Here is a 12570-nt window from a genome sequence, read left to right as displayed (position 1 = left end):
GGGGGGGTCAGGGACCTCAGCAGTGGGGGAAGGGCGGGGGGATCCCCCCAGGCCCCTGCAGCTGCAGAATTCGGGGGTCAGCTCCCTCCCAGCCCAGCTGAGCCCCACGGAGGGGGGTTCAGCACCCTTGGGTGGGGGTCTCGGCCCCGTCTCTCAGCGCCCCCTCCCCGTTCCCGCAGGAGGCTCCGTGCGGCGGCGGCGGCAGCGCCCGGGGGGGCCCCCGGCCGTGGCGTTCGCCGAGGGCTGGGTGGAATTCCGGGACAAACGCGCGGCCAAACGCGCGGCCAAAATCCTGCACGGGGCCCCAATGGCCCCCCGGCCCCGCAGCCCCTTCCGCCATCACTGCTGGAGCATCAAGGTGGGGCTCGGGGGGTCCCGGGGAGGGGGCTCGGTGGGGGGGTCAGGGACCTCAGCAGTGGGGGAAGGGCGGGGGGATCCCCCCAGGCCCCTGCAGCTGCAGAATTCGGGGGTCAGCTCCCTCCCAGCCCAGCTGAGCCCCACGGAGGGGGGTTCAGCACCCTTGGGTGGGGGTTCAGCACCCTTGGGTGGGGGTCTCGGCCCCGTCTCTCAGCGCCCCCTCCCCGTTCCCGCAGGAGGCTCCGTGCGGCGGCGGCGGCAGCGCCCGGGGGGGCCCCCGGCCGTGGCGTTCGCCGAGGGCTGGGTGGAATTCCGGGACAAACGCGCGGCCAAACGCGCGGCCAAAATCCTGCACGGGGCCCCCATGGCCCCCCGGCCCCGCAGCCCCTTCCGCCATCACTGCTGGAGCATCAAGGTGGGGCTGCACACCTGTGGGTTCCTGGGTCGTTGGGACCCTTCATGGGTGAGGGGCTGGGGTAGCCCTGGGTCCCTTTTTGGGGGTCCCAGATTTGTTGGGAGCACCTGGGTTGGTTTTTTGGGGGGTCTCGGATGGTTTTGGCCCCCTGGGGGTTCCTCTTTTAGGGTTATGGGGGGTCCCCGACCCTGGGGGAGGGGCTGTTGGGAGACCCCTCCCACAAACCTGTCCTGGCAGCTGGAGGGGGGGCTTTGAGCACCCCAAAACCTTACTGGGGGGGTGGTCTGGGGTCGTTTGGGGGTGCCCTGACCTGTGCCCACCCCCCCAGTACCTGCCCGGGTTCCGGTGGCCTCACCTGAGCGAGCGGCTCAGCTACGAGCGCCAGGTGCGGGCGCAGCGCCTGCGGGCCGAGGTGGCCCAGGCCAAGAGGGAGGGGGGCTTCTACGCCCGCCGCGCCTCCAAGGACCCCCCCAAAACCTCCCGAGACCCCGCGGCCCCCGCCCCGACCTGGGGCTTCGCACAAAGACCCACCGAGGAGGAGATCTGGCGGCGCAAAGCTCGGCCCCCCCCGGCCGCGCCCCCCCAGAGCCTGCTGGAGAAGGTGTTCGGGACGGGCAGGTGAGACCCCCCCTCAAATCTGGGGGGGCTCAGGCGTCTGGGAGGGGCCCTTGGCACGCCAGGGCCTCCTCCGCACGCCGATGCCTTTCTCAAGGATCGCAGAATGTTTTATTTTTCTCCTTAAAACTTTTATTACTTTTAACAAAAATAATTCCTCGCGGTCTCTTTAAATTCTGCCGAGGGGGCGGGGCCAAGGGGAGGGGGCGGGGTTATGGCTTCGGCGCGAAACTCCCTGAAGGCAGCGCGGGGGGTGGGGAGTGGGAGTGGCTTAAGCAGCGCAGGCCACGCCCCTTTACCATAAAAGGACGTGGGCTAAGAAAGCAACAGCAGGTGAAAGGTGCGTGTGGGCGGGGCCTGTTCCGAGGGGCGGGGCCGGAGGAAGCCACGCCCCTCCCCACGCCTTAAACAGGGCATTTAAATCTCTACAAAGGGCAGGGCAGGGCTCTTAAAGGGGCCGCGCCCCCATTTCGGGGGGGCGGTTCCAGTGTCAAAAATAGAAGCTCTGGGGGGTGGGGGAGGGGCCCCAGTATGGCACTGGGGAAATGGGAGAACGAACAAACTCGGGGCCCCATAAACCTGATGTCCCCATAAACCTGGGGGGTGGGGGGCAAGCCCCCCCAAAAATGGGTGCTGAGAGCACCCCAATATCCCTGGGAAACCGAACGGGGGGAGTGGTACCAAACTGGGGACTCCCCCCCTCAAAATGCCACTCCTGGGGTCCCTCAGCCTTGCTGTGTCACTGGGGGAGGGGAAACCTGACCCTGTAGGGGGGGGGCAGGGGTCCCCAAAATCGGGGTGTCACCCTGGGGTCCCCCTGAATCCCCACAGCGGGGTCCTGGAGCCCCCAAACCTGGGGGGCACCCCAGACTCACCCAGTGATGGTCTGGGGGTGCCAGTCCCACCCTGGGGACCCCCCAGGGCCCCTCCCCCACTACACCCAAGGCTCCATCCCCAAATCCCACTCCCCAAAGGTGCCACACCCCATCCCTCCTCCCCACACCCCCCAATTTGCCGGGCCGGGGGTCCCGGGGGTCCCGGGCAGGGCCCGTAGGCCTCGAGGTCGCAGAGCAGCTCCACCAGGTCCAGCACGGAGCGCAGGGGGGGGCGCCGGGCCAGCACCTCGTGCCCGGGGGGCACCGGGCGGCCGCGGGCCACCAGGACGCGGAAAGCCAGGCCCGGGTTGAGCAGCACGGCGGCCGCGGCCATGGAGGAGCGGGGGCAGCGCTGCACCAGCCGCAGCCCCCGCGCCGGGCACGGCCCGGGACCCCCGTCAGCGCCCACCACCCCCCAGTGAGCCGGGAGCGGAATCTCGGCCAGTTCCTCCAGGAAGGAGCCGGGCCAGAGCTGGGGAGCGGGGGGCAGCGGGAAGGGCTGTGGGGGGGAAGGGGTTAATGGGGTGGGGGGAGCACTTAGAGCACCCCCAAGAACCCCCCCAGCCCGCAGGAGCCTCCTTGTGATCCCCCTTGCTTTGAGAGCCTCCCAAAAAACCCAAGGGTCAGCCCCAGAGGCCTTTCCAGAGCTCACCAGGACCCCAAAAACCTCCCCCGTCCCAAAAATCCCCAAATTAACAGGACCCCAAAAACCTCCCCCCTCCCAAAAATCCCTTCTCCAACTCACCAAGACCCCAAAAACCTCTCGCCTCCCAAAAATCCCTTCCCCAAATTAATAGGACCCCAAAAACCTCCCCGTCCCAAAAATCCCCAAATTAACAGGACCCCAAAAACCTCCCCCCTCCCAAAAATCCCTTCTCCAACTCACCAAGACCCCAAAAACCTCTCGCCTCCCAAAAATCCCTTCCCCAAATTAATAGGACCCCAAAAACCTCCCCGTCCCAAAAATCCCCAAATTAACAGGACCCCAAAACCCTCCCTAAAGTTTTCATTTCTCAGACCCCACCCCCAAATTCCCTCTAAAGCCCCGCCCCAGACACTCCCAACCCCTTCCCAAGATCCCTCAACCCATTAAAATCCCCCCATGACCCCCCGAAGTTCCTCAGGACCCTCCCCAAATCCTCTGACCCCCCCCCCCCCAGGAATCCCCTGCTCTTCCTCACCACTCGGCTGCTGCCCTCCTCCTCCTCTTCCTCCTCCTCCTCCTCACTCTCATCCAGCACCACCAGCTGTGCAGGGGGGTGCTGGGGGGGCACCTGGGGGTGAAGGCAGAGGCTCAGGACCCCCCCCAAACCCCAGGGACCCCCCCAAACTCCAGGGTCCCCCCCTTACCGGCACCAGGGACGCGCTGGGCTGGGGCTGCTCCTGCTTCACGCGGGGGGTGGCGGCGATCAGGACCCCCAAATCCCCGGGGGGGGGCTGGAAAAGGAGGCGGGGCAGGGGCGTTATGGGGGTCCCAGACACCCCGAGGAGGCTCAGGGGGAGTTTGGGGTCCCACTCACCCTCTGGGGGGCGACGCTGGGCTCCGGGGGGGCCCCTTTGAGGCGGGGGGCCGAGGCGATGAGGAGCCCCAGGCGAGGGTCCTGGGGGGCAGGGGGGGTCACAGGGGGGTCCCAGGTGTCCAGGGAGGGTCCCAGGCAGCCGGGGGGTCTCACCTCGAGGCGGGGGAGGGGTCCCGCCTCCTCCTTGATGGGGCAGAGGCGCAGGGGGGGGCCCGGGATGGGCCCGGGGCCATTCTCAGCCCCCCCCAGCAGCTCCTTCTCCTGTGGGGGAGGGGCAGGTCAGGGCAGCCAGGTGAGACGCCCCCGGTACCCCCCAGGTATCCAGGAAGCCCCCACCCCCCAAAAAGGGACTCAGGTGTCTGTGGAGGACCCCCCCACCTCATCCCCCGTGGGGAAACTGAGGCACACACAAGCCTTGGGGTCATGGGGGAGGGGACCAAGGCATCCGGGGGTCCCCAAATTCCCCAAAGCCCCTCCCGCGGGGCGGGGGGGGGGCGTGGGGACACCTTGGTCCCCTCCCCCGACGCCTGGGTCCCCCTGAGGGGGGAGGGTCCGTGCAGAGCAAAGCAGCAAAGCAAGCACAGCAAATTGCAGGCCGGGGGGGCCGGTGGCTGCGGGGCCTGGACAGGGGGAGGGGGCGGCCGCTCCAGGGGGGCCCCCAGCGACCCCCCCCCACCGGCAGCAGCCGCCTCTGCGCCAGGAGAGAGACCTCAGAGCGGGTGGGGCAGTTCCGAGGGGAGGGGGATGTGGATTTTGGGGGCAGATGCAGGAAGAACCCCCCCAGGTGGGCCCAGATGGTCAAGGGACCCCCACCCTTCACCCCCAAAAGGGACCCAGGGTGAGCCCCCCAAAGCCAAGCAATGCAGGAAGGACCCAGGCGTCCAGGCAACCCCCCCGTCCCCCCCAAAAACAAGACCCAAGTGTCCAGGTACCACCTGGGCACAGACCAATGCCCCCCATCCCACCCCAAACTTGTCCATACTGGTCCAAACTGGGCTGCACCCAGCGCCGGGGAGGCCGGGGGAGCCTGAACCTTGCGCGTGCCTCAGTTTCCCCAGCCGAAGGAGTCGGGTCACTGAGGAAAGGGGGCGGAGGGGATGGCTGGGACTCGCTGGGAGGTTACTGGGAGGCACCGGGAGGAAGCACTGGGGGGCACCCACCATGGCACAGCGCAGGCACTGCCTCCAGCGGCACTTCTGGCGCTTGAGGTTCTGCCCCCCGAATTTGGGCTTGTCCCGGCAGAAGTCGCAGCGGCCGCAGTCGGCCGGGCGCCGGCAGGCTGCGCACACCCCGCAGCGCCGGCTGGCCCGGCTCCGCACCCCCCGCTGCCGGCAGAGAGCAGCGTCACCCCCGGGTCCCCAGCTGTCCCCAGGGCCCGCCGCAGGGAGTGTCCCCAGGGCGGCTGGTGTTAGTGTGGGAGCAGCTATTAGGAGCGTTACGGTAGATGCGGCAGTATTAGGGGTATTACGGCAGCCAAGCAGCAGCAGCGGGTTAGGCACAAGGCAGACATTCCGGTATGAGCAGCTATTAGAGGCATTACGGTATCTGAGCCCCAGTATTTGGGGCATTACGACATCTGCATTCTGCTATTAGAGACATTACGGTATTTGCACCCCACTATTTGAGGCATTACAGTATCAGTACCCCGCCACTATTAGAGGCATTAATTACAGTATGCGAGCCCTGCTCTTTGGAGCATTACGGTACCTGCACCCCACTATTAGAACCATTATGGTATCTGCACCCCACTATTAGAGGCATTACGGTATCTGAGCCCCAGTATTTGGGGCATTACGACATCTGCATTCTGCTATTAGAGACATTACGGTATTTGCACCCCACTATTTGAGGCATTACAGTATCAGTACCCCGCTATTAGAGGCATTAATTACAGTATGCGAGCCCTGCTCTTTGGAGCATTACGGTACCTGCACCCCACTATTAGAGGCATTACGGTATCTGAGCCCCAATATTTGGGGCTCAGTATCTGCACCCCACTATTGGTACTTTGGGTCCTGCCATTAAACCTGTAGCGAGTATTAGGAGAATTATGTAACCAAGTCCTGCCCTGAGAACCTGTAGCGAGTATTAGGAGAATTATGTAACCAAACCCTGCTCTGAGGGTTTTGGGGTACCTGAACCCCATTATTTGGAGGATTGCAGTGCTGCAACCCCACAGCCAGGGTTGCTCAGACTGTGCATCAGCTGTGAACAGCTTTCGGGGTGTCACAGTGACCCGGCCCCAGCATTAGGGGTATTATGGTACTGGCACCCCAATATCAGTGGGGTTTGAGAGTGCTGAACCCCAGTATTCAGCCTTGGAACAGCTCATAGGATTATTACGGTACCTGCACCCCATTACTGCAGGGCCTGAACCCCAGAATTAACAAGTGGCACAGCCTTTAGGAAGATTACGGTAGCTGCACCCCAATATCCTGAATCCTGAACATCGGCATTAGGGGCTGGAACAGCCACTAGGATCATTACGGTACCTGCACCCCAATAACCTGAATCCTGAACATCGGCATTAGGGGCTGGAACAGCCACTAGGATCATTACGGTACCTGCACCCCAATACTGCCCCCCTTTTGCAGGCCCCTATATTAAGGGCATTACGGCTTCCCCTGCCCCAATAGCTGCTCTGGAAGGGGCGTGGCTAAGACAAGGGGGCGGGGCCAAGGCCTGTCACTCACCCCGCGGGGCCCAGGGGCCTTCGGGGGTCGCCCCGGCTTCTTCTTCTCCTTGCCCTTGGTCAGCAGCTTCTGGGAGGGAGGGGGGGCTCGTGGGGGGGGCCGGGGGTTCCAGCTGTGCCCAGCTGTGCCCAGGGGGGTCCCACTCACTCTGTGCCTGGCGCTGGAGGCGTCGCTGGGCTCCCGCTCCACGAGGGGCTTCCACTTCTGGGGGGAGAAACGGGGCTGAGGGGGGCACCCCGGGGTCCCCGCACCCCAGAACACCCGGGGGTCCGCGCTGTGCCACTGCCCGGGGGTCCCACACTCACCTCTGCCAGGGACCGGGGGCTCTGCGGCTTCTTGGCCACCCTGGCTTTCTGGGGGGACACAGGGCGGGGGGTCAGCAGGGGACAATGGGGTGGGGGGACACCCCAGGGTGACACCGGGGCAGGAGCGGGGAGGTGCTGGGGGGCTCAGGGAAGGTCAGGGATGGGAGGAGGGACACTGGGGGGCTCTGGGGAGCCCAGGGAAGGTCAGGGATGGCAGGGGTGACACCGGGGGGGGCTTCAGGAAAGTCAGGGATGGGAGGGGGGACACCGGGGGGCCCAGGGAAGGTCGGGGATGGCAGGGGTGACACCGGGGGGGCTCCGGGGGGACAGTCCCACCTTGGGGCGCAGGCAGCGGCGCCGCAGGCAGCGCCACTGGCGCTTGAGGCCGGGCTGCAGGCGCCGCAGGCAGATGCAGCAGCTGCCGCAGTCCTCGGTGCTCAGGCAGCCGGCGCAGGAGCCGCAGCCCAGGCCCTGCGGGGACAGGAGGTTACTTGGGAAAGCAGGGAAAACACGGGGAAATATGGGAAAACATGGGAAAATAAACACGGGATAACACTCGAGGGTATAGGAGGACGTGGGTGAATGAGCAGCCACAGACAAGGGACAGGGACGGGGACAGGGGACAAGGCAGGAGCCGCAGTCCCTGTGGGGACATGGGGGTTACCCAGGAGAGCAGGGAAAACATGGGGAAATATGGGAAAACATGGGAAAATATGGGATAATAAACACGGGATAACACTCAAGGGTATAGGAGGACGTGGGTGAATGAGCAGCCACAGACAAGGGACAGGGATGGGGACAGGGACAGAGCAGGAGCTGCAGCCCAGGCCCTCGAGGAACATGGAACAACGTGGATAACAGAACAGAGTGGAATAACACAAAATAACGTGAGATAAGAATAGCACGTGATGATGTGCAATAATGTGGGGTATCAGTCACATAGAGTAACACTGATACTGTTAATTAACACAGATTAACGTTAATTAACACAGCACCACATGCATCCTCAGACAATGAAGGAGAGGACACAGAGGTGACACAGGAGGTGACAGTGACATGGGGAGAGGGAGAATTATGGTGACATTGGAGGGATGACACTGGCATGGAAGGGTGCTGGTGACACTGGGGGGTGACAGTGACAGTGGGGGGGGTGACAGTGACAAGGGGGTGCTGGTGACACTGAGGAGGGTGCTGGTGACACCGAGGCAGGGTGACAGTGACAAGGGGATGCTGGTGACAGTGGGGGGCTGCTGATGACAGTGACAAGAGGTTTTTTGTGACACTGGGCGGGTGCTGGTGACACTGGGGGGGTTGCTGGTGACATCGAGGCAGGGTGACAGTGACAAGAGGGTGCTGGTGACACTGAGGCAGGGTGACAGTGACAAGGGGGTGCTGGTGACAGTGACAAGGGGGTGCTGGTGACACCGAGGCAGGGTGACAGTGACAAGAGGGTGCTGGTGACAGTGACAAGGGGGTGCTGGTGATACTGGGAGGGTGCTGGTGACACCGAGGCAGGTGACAGTGACAAGGGGGTGCCAGTACCTTCTTGACGATGCGCAGGCAGCGGCGCAGGAGGCACTTGGGGGTCCGGCCGGGCCCGGAGGGGCCCCCGGGGGGGTTGCGGGCGCAGGCGCTGCAGATGCCGCAGTCCTCGGGGATGCGGCAGGCCTGGCACGTGCCACAGCCCACCCGCTGTGGGGAGGGGGTGTCAGGGCTCTGGGGGGGCCCCCAAACCCCCTGAGGGGTCTGGGGAACGCCCAGGGGCACCATCTGACCCCCCTGAGGGAGCGGGGGTACCTTGTAGAATCGCTGCTCGCGGTTGAAGTCTCGTCTCTGGGCTGGGGGGGTGGAGGAAGGGGGTCAGGGTCACGCCAACTTTCCTGGGATCTCCCCCTGACCCCCCTCCAAAACTCCTTCAAGCTCCCTTCCCCCCAGAATGGTCCAAAACAGGGAAAAGGAGGCAGGGAAGAATCAGGGAGGAGGAAGAGGAATGGGAAGTTGGAATAAAATGATAATTGCAAAGTTGAAACAATTCAGGGAATGATGATGGTGATGGACAGAGAAAAACCCAGGGAATGAAGGACAAGAACAACAGGAAAATGAGGAAAAGGATAAAACAGAAACAGCTGAGAGAGCTGAGGAAGGTGCGAGAAAGACTCAAAGAATGAGGAGGAGCACGACGAGGATGAGGAAGAGCATGAAGAGGATGAGGAGGAGCATGAAGAAGATGAGGAGGAGGGCTCTGAGGCCGAAGCTCACCACGGCAGTCGGGGCAGAGCCAGCGGCAGCGGCGCTGGGGGGGCAGGGACACCCCTGGGAAGAGGCTCTGGCAGCCAGCACAAAGCCTGTGGAGGAGGGAGTGGCATTTTGGGGGGTGCTAGGGGGACCCCAACACCCCCAATGCCCCCTGTGATCCCACAACGCCCCTGAGGAAACCCCCCAAAACTCCCCTCAGGGACCCCAACCCCTCCCTCCTGGGGTCACCCCCTGCTCCTGGGACCCGCTCCCCACAGTAAAAGTTCAAGGAGACCCCCACCCCACACCTGGAAGACTCCACGACCCCCCAGGGACCCCCCATTCCCCCACTCACGCCACCACCCCATCCTGGGGGGGCTCCAGGGGCGGCCGCTTGCGGGTCCTGCGATGGGGGGGCTCCAATGAGGGCGTGGCCACGCCTGGAGGAAGCGTGACCTCAACCGAGGGGGGCGTGGCCTGGAGAGTCAGGGGCGTGGCCTGGACAGCGATGGGCGGGGCCTGAACTGATGAGGGTGGGGCCTTCTCGGTCTCAGCCCCACCCACCTCCACCTCCACCTCCACTTCCACCTCCTCCTCCTCCTTTTTGAAGATTTTGGGGGGCTCTGGGAGGGGCCCGGCGGGCAGGTGCCATTTGGGGCTCTTCCTGGCCTGAAAAGCAGAAAATGGGGGGTCACAAGAACCCCTTGTGACCCCTCCCCCACTTCAAAACCCCCATTATTGCTCCTCCCCAATTTAAGCACCCCTTGTTTCTCCCCCCACCCCCTATTTAGGGTCACCTCAACCTCATTTTGAGCAGCCCCTTTTACCCCACCTCTTTATTTCACCCCCAATTCCATTCTTATTATGGGGCTCCCCACTCAGGAGAGCTCCAGCTTTCTCCCCCCACAATGAGGTTTTTTGGGATTTTTGTGCCCCCCGCCGTGGTTTTTTGGGATTTTTGTGCCCCCCCCCGCCTCCTTTTTGAAGATTTTGGGGGGCTCTGGGAGGGGCCCGGCGGGCAGGTGCCATTTGGGGCTCTTCCTGGCCTGAAAAGCAGAAAATGGGGGGTCACAAGAACCCCTTGTGACCCCTCCCCCACTTCAAAACCCCCATTATTGCTCCTCCCCAATTTAAGCACCCCTTGTTTCTCCCCCCACCCCCAATTTAGGGTCACCTCAACCTCATTTTGAGCAGCCCCTTTTACCCCACCTCTTTATTTCACCCCCAATTCCATTCTTATTATGGGGCTCCCCACTCAGGAGAGCTCCAGCTTTCTCCCCCCACAATGAGGTTTTTTGGGATTTTTGTGCCCCCCGCCGTGGTTTTTTGGGATTTTTGTGCCCCCCACCGTGGCTTTTTGGGATTTTGTGCCCCCCCCAGAGGTTTTTTAGGATTTTTGTGCCCACCCCGTGGTTTTTAGGGCCCCCCCGGGTCCCATTCCCCATACCCGGGTGGGGCCAGGTCGCTGCAGCCCCGATTTGAAGTCGAAGTTGCTGAGGTCGTGCCCGGGGCCCAGGAACCGCCGCAGCTCGATCTTACTGCGGAACTTCTGCCCTGTGGGGCTGCCGGGGAGTCGGGTCAGACGAGCCCCAAAATCTCCAGGAACGGCCCCAAAACCCCGCGGGGACCGCTGAGCCCGGGGGAGCCCCCAAATGCCAAAGGGAGGATGGGAGAGGGGGAACAAACACAGCTCAGGGGACCCCAAAACTCTCAAAAAGGACCCATCGAGCCCCAAAATAGCCTGGAAGAATTGGAGGGGACTGGGAATATTTGGGGAAAGGGGCATTGAGGGGGCCCTGTGGAGCTCCTGGAGGGGGAGATGGGAGAGGGACTCTGAAACAGCATCGGAGGGTGGGGGGGAAGCCCCCAAATGGGCACGGGATGGGGTCTAGGAGGGAGAAAGGGCAGAACCGGCCCCACCCGCAGTCCCGCGGGGGTGGGAGGGGGCTCTGGGGGTTTTGGGGACGGGCACCTCCTGTAGTAGGTGTCGCTGCGGCCGCTGGTGGCCCCGGATTTCCGAAAAGCTTCGCGGCGCTGCCAGCCCGGGCCCAGCGCCGGGCACTCGGCCCAGCCCTCCGCCATCCTGCGGGGGGGCTGAGACCCCCGGGAGAGCGGTGGGGAGGGGGTCACGACCCGCCCCGACAGCCCGAACACCGCCGGACGCCGCCCCCAAACACAGCCGGGCCGCGCCCCCTCCCCCCAGCCGCCCCCCCGTCCCCCTCACGGCCCGCCCTTCCCCACCGGCCGCGTCCTCCCCCGCTCGGATCCCTCTCGCTCAACCCCGCCGCGGCCCCGCAGCCCTCCGGCCGCTCACCGTTCCCATCCGCCCCCGCCTGTGGCGCAGCTCTTCCTCTTCCTCCTCCTCTTCCTCCTCCTCTTCCTCTGGCGACGCCGCGAGGCCGCGGGGGGCGGAGGGGGCGGGGCCCCGCGCCGGAAGCGGAAAAGCCGCGCGGGAAAAGCAAAGGGAGGGGAATTTTGGATCACGTGATGCCGTATGGACCAATGAGAAAAGGCCGAGACAGAGAGGGGCGGGGCGATATGCGACCCGTGGAGCGGGGGAGGCACGTGACCGAGGGGCACGTGACAACGGGAGGGCGGTGCTATGCTAATGAAGAGGTGCGTGGGCGTGGCTATGCTAATGAACACGGCGCGTTTTCCCCGCGCCCATTGGGACCCTTCGCCCCGCCCAGGACCCCCCGAAATGACCCCAAACACCACCAGGGACCCCTCCCAGCCCCCCCTGGGACAGTGCTGCTATTTTCCCACGCCCAGCACCCTCAGGACCCCCCCAAAGGACCCCCAAAACCGCCAGGGACCCCTCAATCCCCACTATGGTTGCTGCTCCCATTTCTACACCCCCCTGCACCTCAAGGAGCCCCCAACCTCCTCAGGACCCCCCCAGCCACCGCCAAGGCCAGAGAAGGGATCCCCACAGCCTCTGCGGGGTCTGGGGTGGTACCAGAACCCGGAGGCTCCCAAAATTCCCCCAAAAGGCACCCCCAGGATCCCAAAGACCCCACAGGAGCCCCCCTAAATCCCACGGACAGCCCAGAGACACCCCCAGACTCCTTTTGCACACCCTGTTTATTTGGGGATGGGGGAACACCCAGGAATCGGGGGTGGGGGGACGTGGGGAGGGGTCTGGGGGGGTTTCGGGGCTCCGGGGGCAGTCAGTGCCCGGGGCAGGCCGTGGTCAGCGGTCCGAGCGCAGGTCCGTGGTCAGCGGGTCGTGCTGGATGGTCTGGTGCAGCATGAGCGCCAGCAGCCCCGCCCGGTTCGTCATGGCCGCCCGCACATTGCGCTCCTGCTCGAACAGCTCGTCCAGCTTGTACCACTGCGGGGACAGGGACGGCGTGGGGACAGGGACAGGGACAGCGTGGGGACAGGGACAGGGCGGGGACAGGGACAGTGTCCTGCTCGAACAGCTCGCCCAGCTTGTACCACTGCGGGGACAGGGACGGCGTGGGGACAGGGACAGCGTGGGGACAGGGACAGGGACAGTGACAGGGCAGGGACAGGGACAGGGCCAGAGAGGGGACAGGGACAGGGTCAGGG

The 12570-nt window shown here is 64.3% G+C and overlaps 3 protein-coding genes across 3 annotated transcripts in view; 1 reads left to right on the top strand and 2 right to left on the bottom strand.

Moving 5' to 3' along the window:
• Positions 1 to 1541, top strand: part of ABT1 (activator of basal transcription 1) — a 2697-nt gene extending 1156 nt beyond the window's left edge. Inside the window, exons 3-4 of the mRNA XM_039711232.1 lie at positions 180 to 358; positions 1101 to 1541. Coding sequence (XP_039567166.1) covers positions 180 to 358; positions 1101 to 1394 — 473 coding nt within the window. The 3' untranslated portion in view covers positions 1395 to 1541. The remainder of the gene's footprint in view (positions 1 to 179; positions 359 to 1100) is intronic.
• Positions 1542 to 1658: 117 nt separating this feature from the next.
• On the bottom strand, positions 1659 to 11443 carry MBD1 (methyl-CpG binding domain protein 1). Its single transcript, XM_039711231.1, has 18 exons — positions 11330 to 11443; positions 10988 to 11109; positions 10463 to 10577; positions 9371 to 9684; positions 9040 to 9125; positions 8578 to 8618; positions 8323 to 8472; positions 7117 to 7251; positions 6781 to 6828; positions 6623 to 6679; positions 6476 to 6544; positions 4943 to 5107; positions 3936 to 4043; positions 3783 to 3863; positions 3613 to 3699; positions 3444 to 3536; positions 2391 to 2761; positions 1659 to 1680 (listed from the first exon to the last, which is right to left on the bottom strand). The coding sequence occupies exons 1-18, from the start codon at positions 11336 to 11338 to the stop codon at positions 1659 to 1661; spliced, it is 2073 nt and encodes a 690-aa protein (XP_039567165.1). The 5' UTR covers positions 11339 to 11443.
• A 638-nt stretch (positions 11444 to 12081) lies between these two features.
• Positions 12082 to 12570, bottom strand: part of CXXC1 (CXXC finger protein 1) — a 14205-nt gene continuing 13716 nt past the window's right edge. The window contains exon 18 of the mRNA XM_039711200.1: positions 12082 to 12349. Coding sequence (XP_039567134.1) covers positions 12209 to 12349 — 141 coding nt within the window. The 3' untranslated portion in view covers positions 12082 to 12208. The remainder of the gene's footprint in view (positions 12350 to 12570) is intronic.

This window comes from Passer montanus, unplaced genomic scaffold, assembly GCF_014805655.1.
Source record: "Passer montanus isolate IOZ18808 unplaced genomic scaffold, ASM1480565v1 scaffold243, whole genome shotgun sequence".
Taxonomy (NCBI): Eukaryota; Metazoa; Chordata; class Aves; order Passeriformes; family Passeridae; genus Passer; species Passer montanus.
This window is presented reverse-complemented; position numbering and strand designations above follow the sequence as displayed.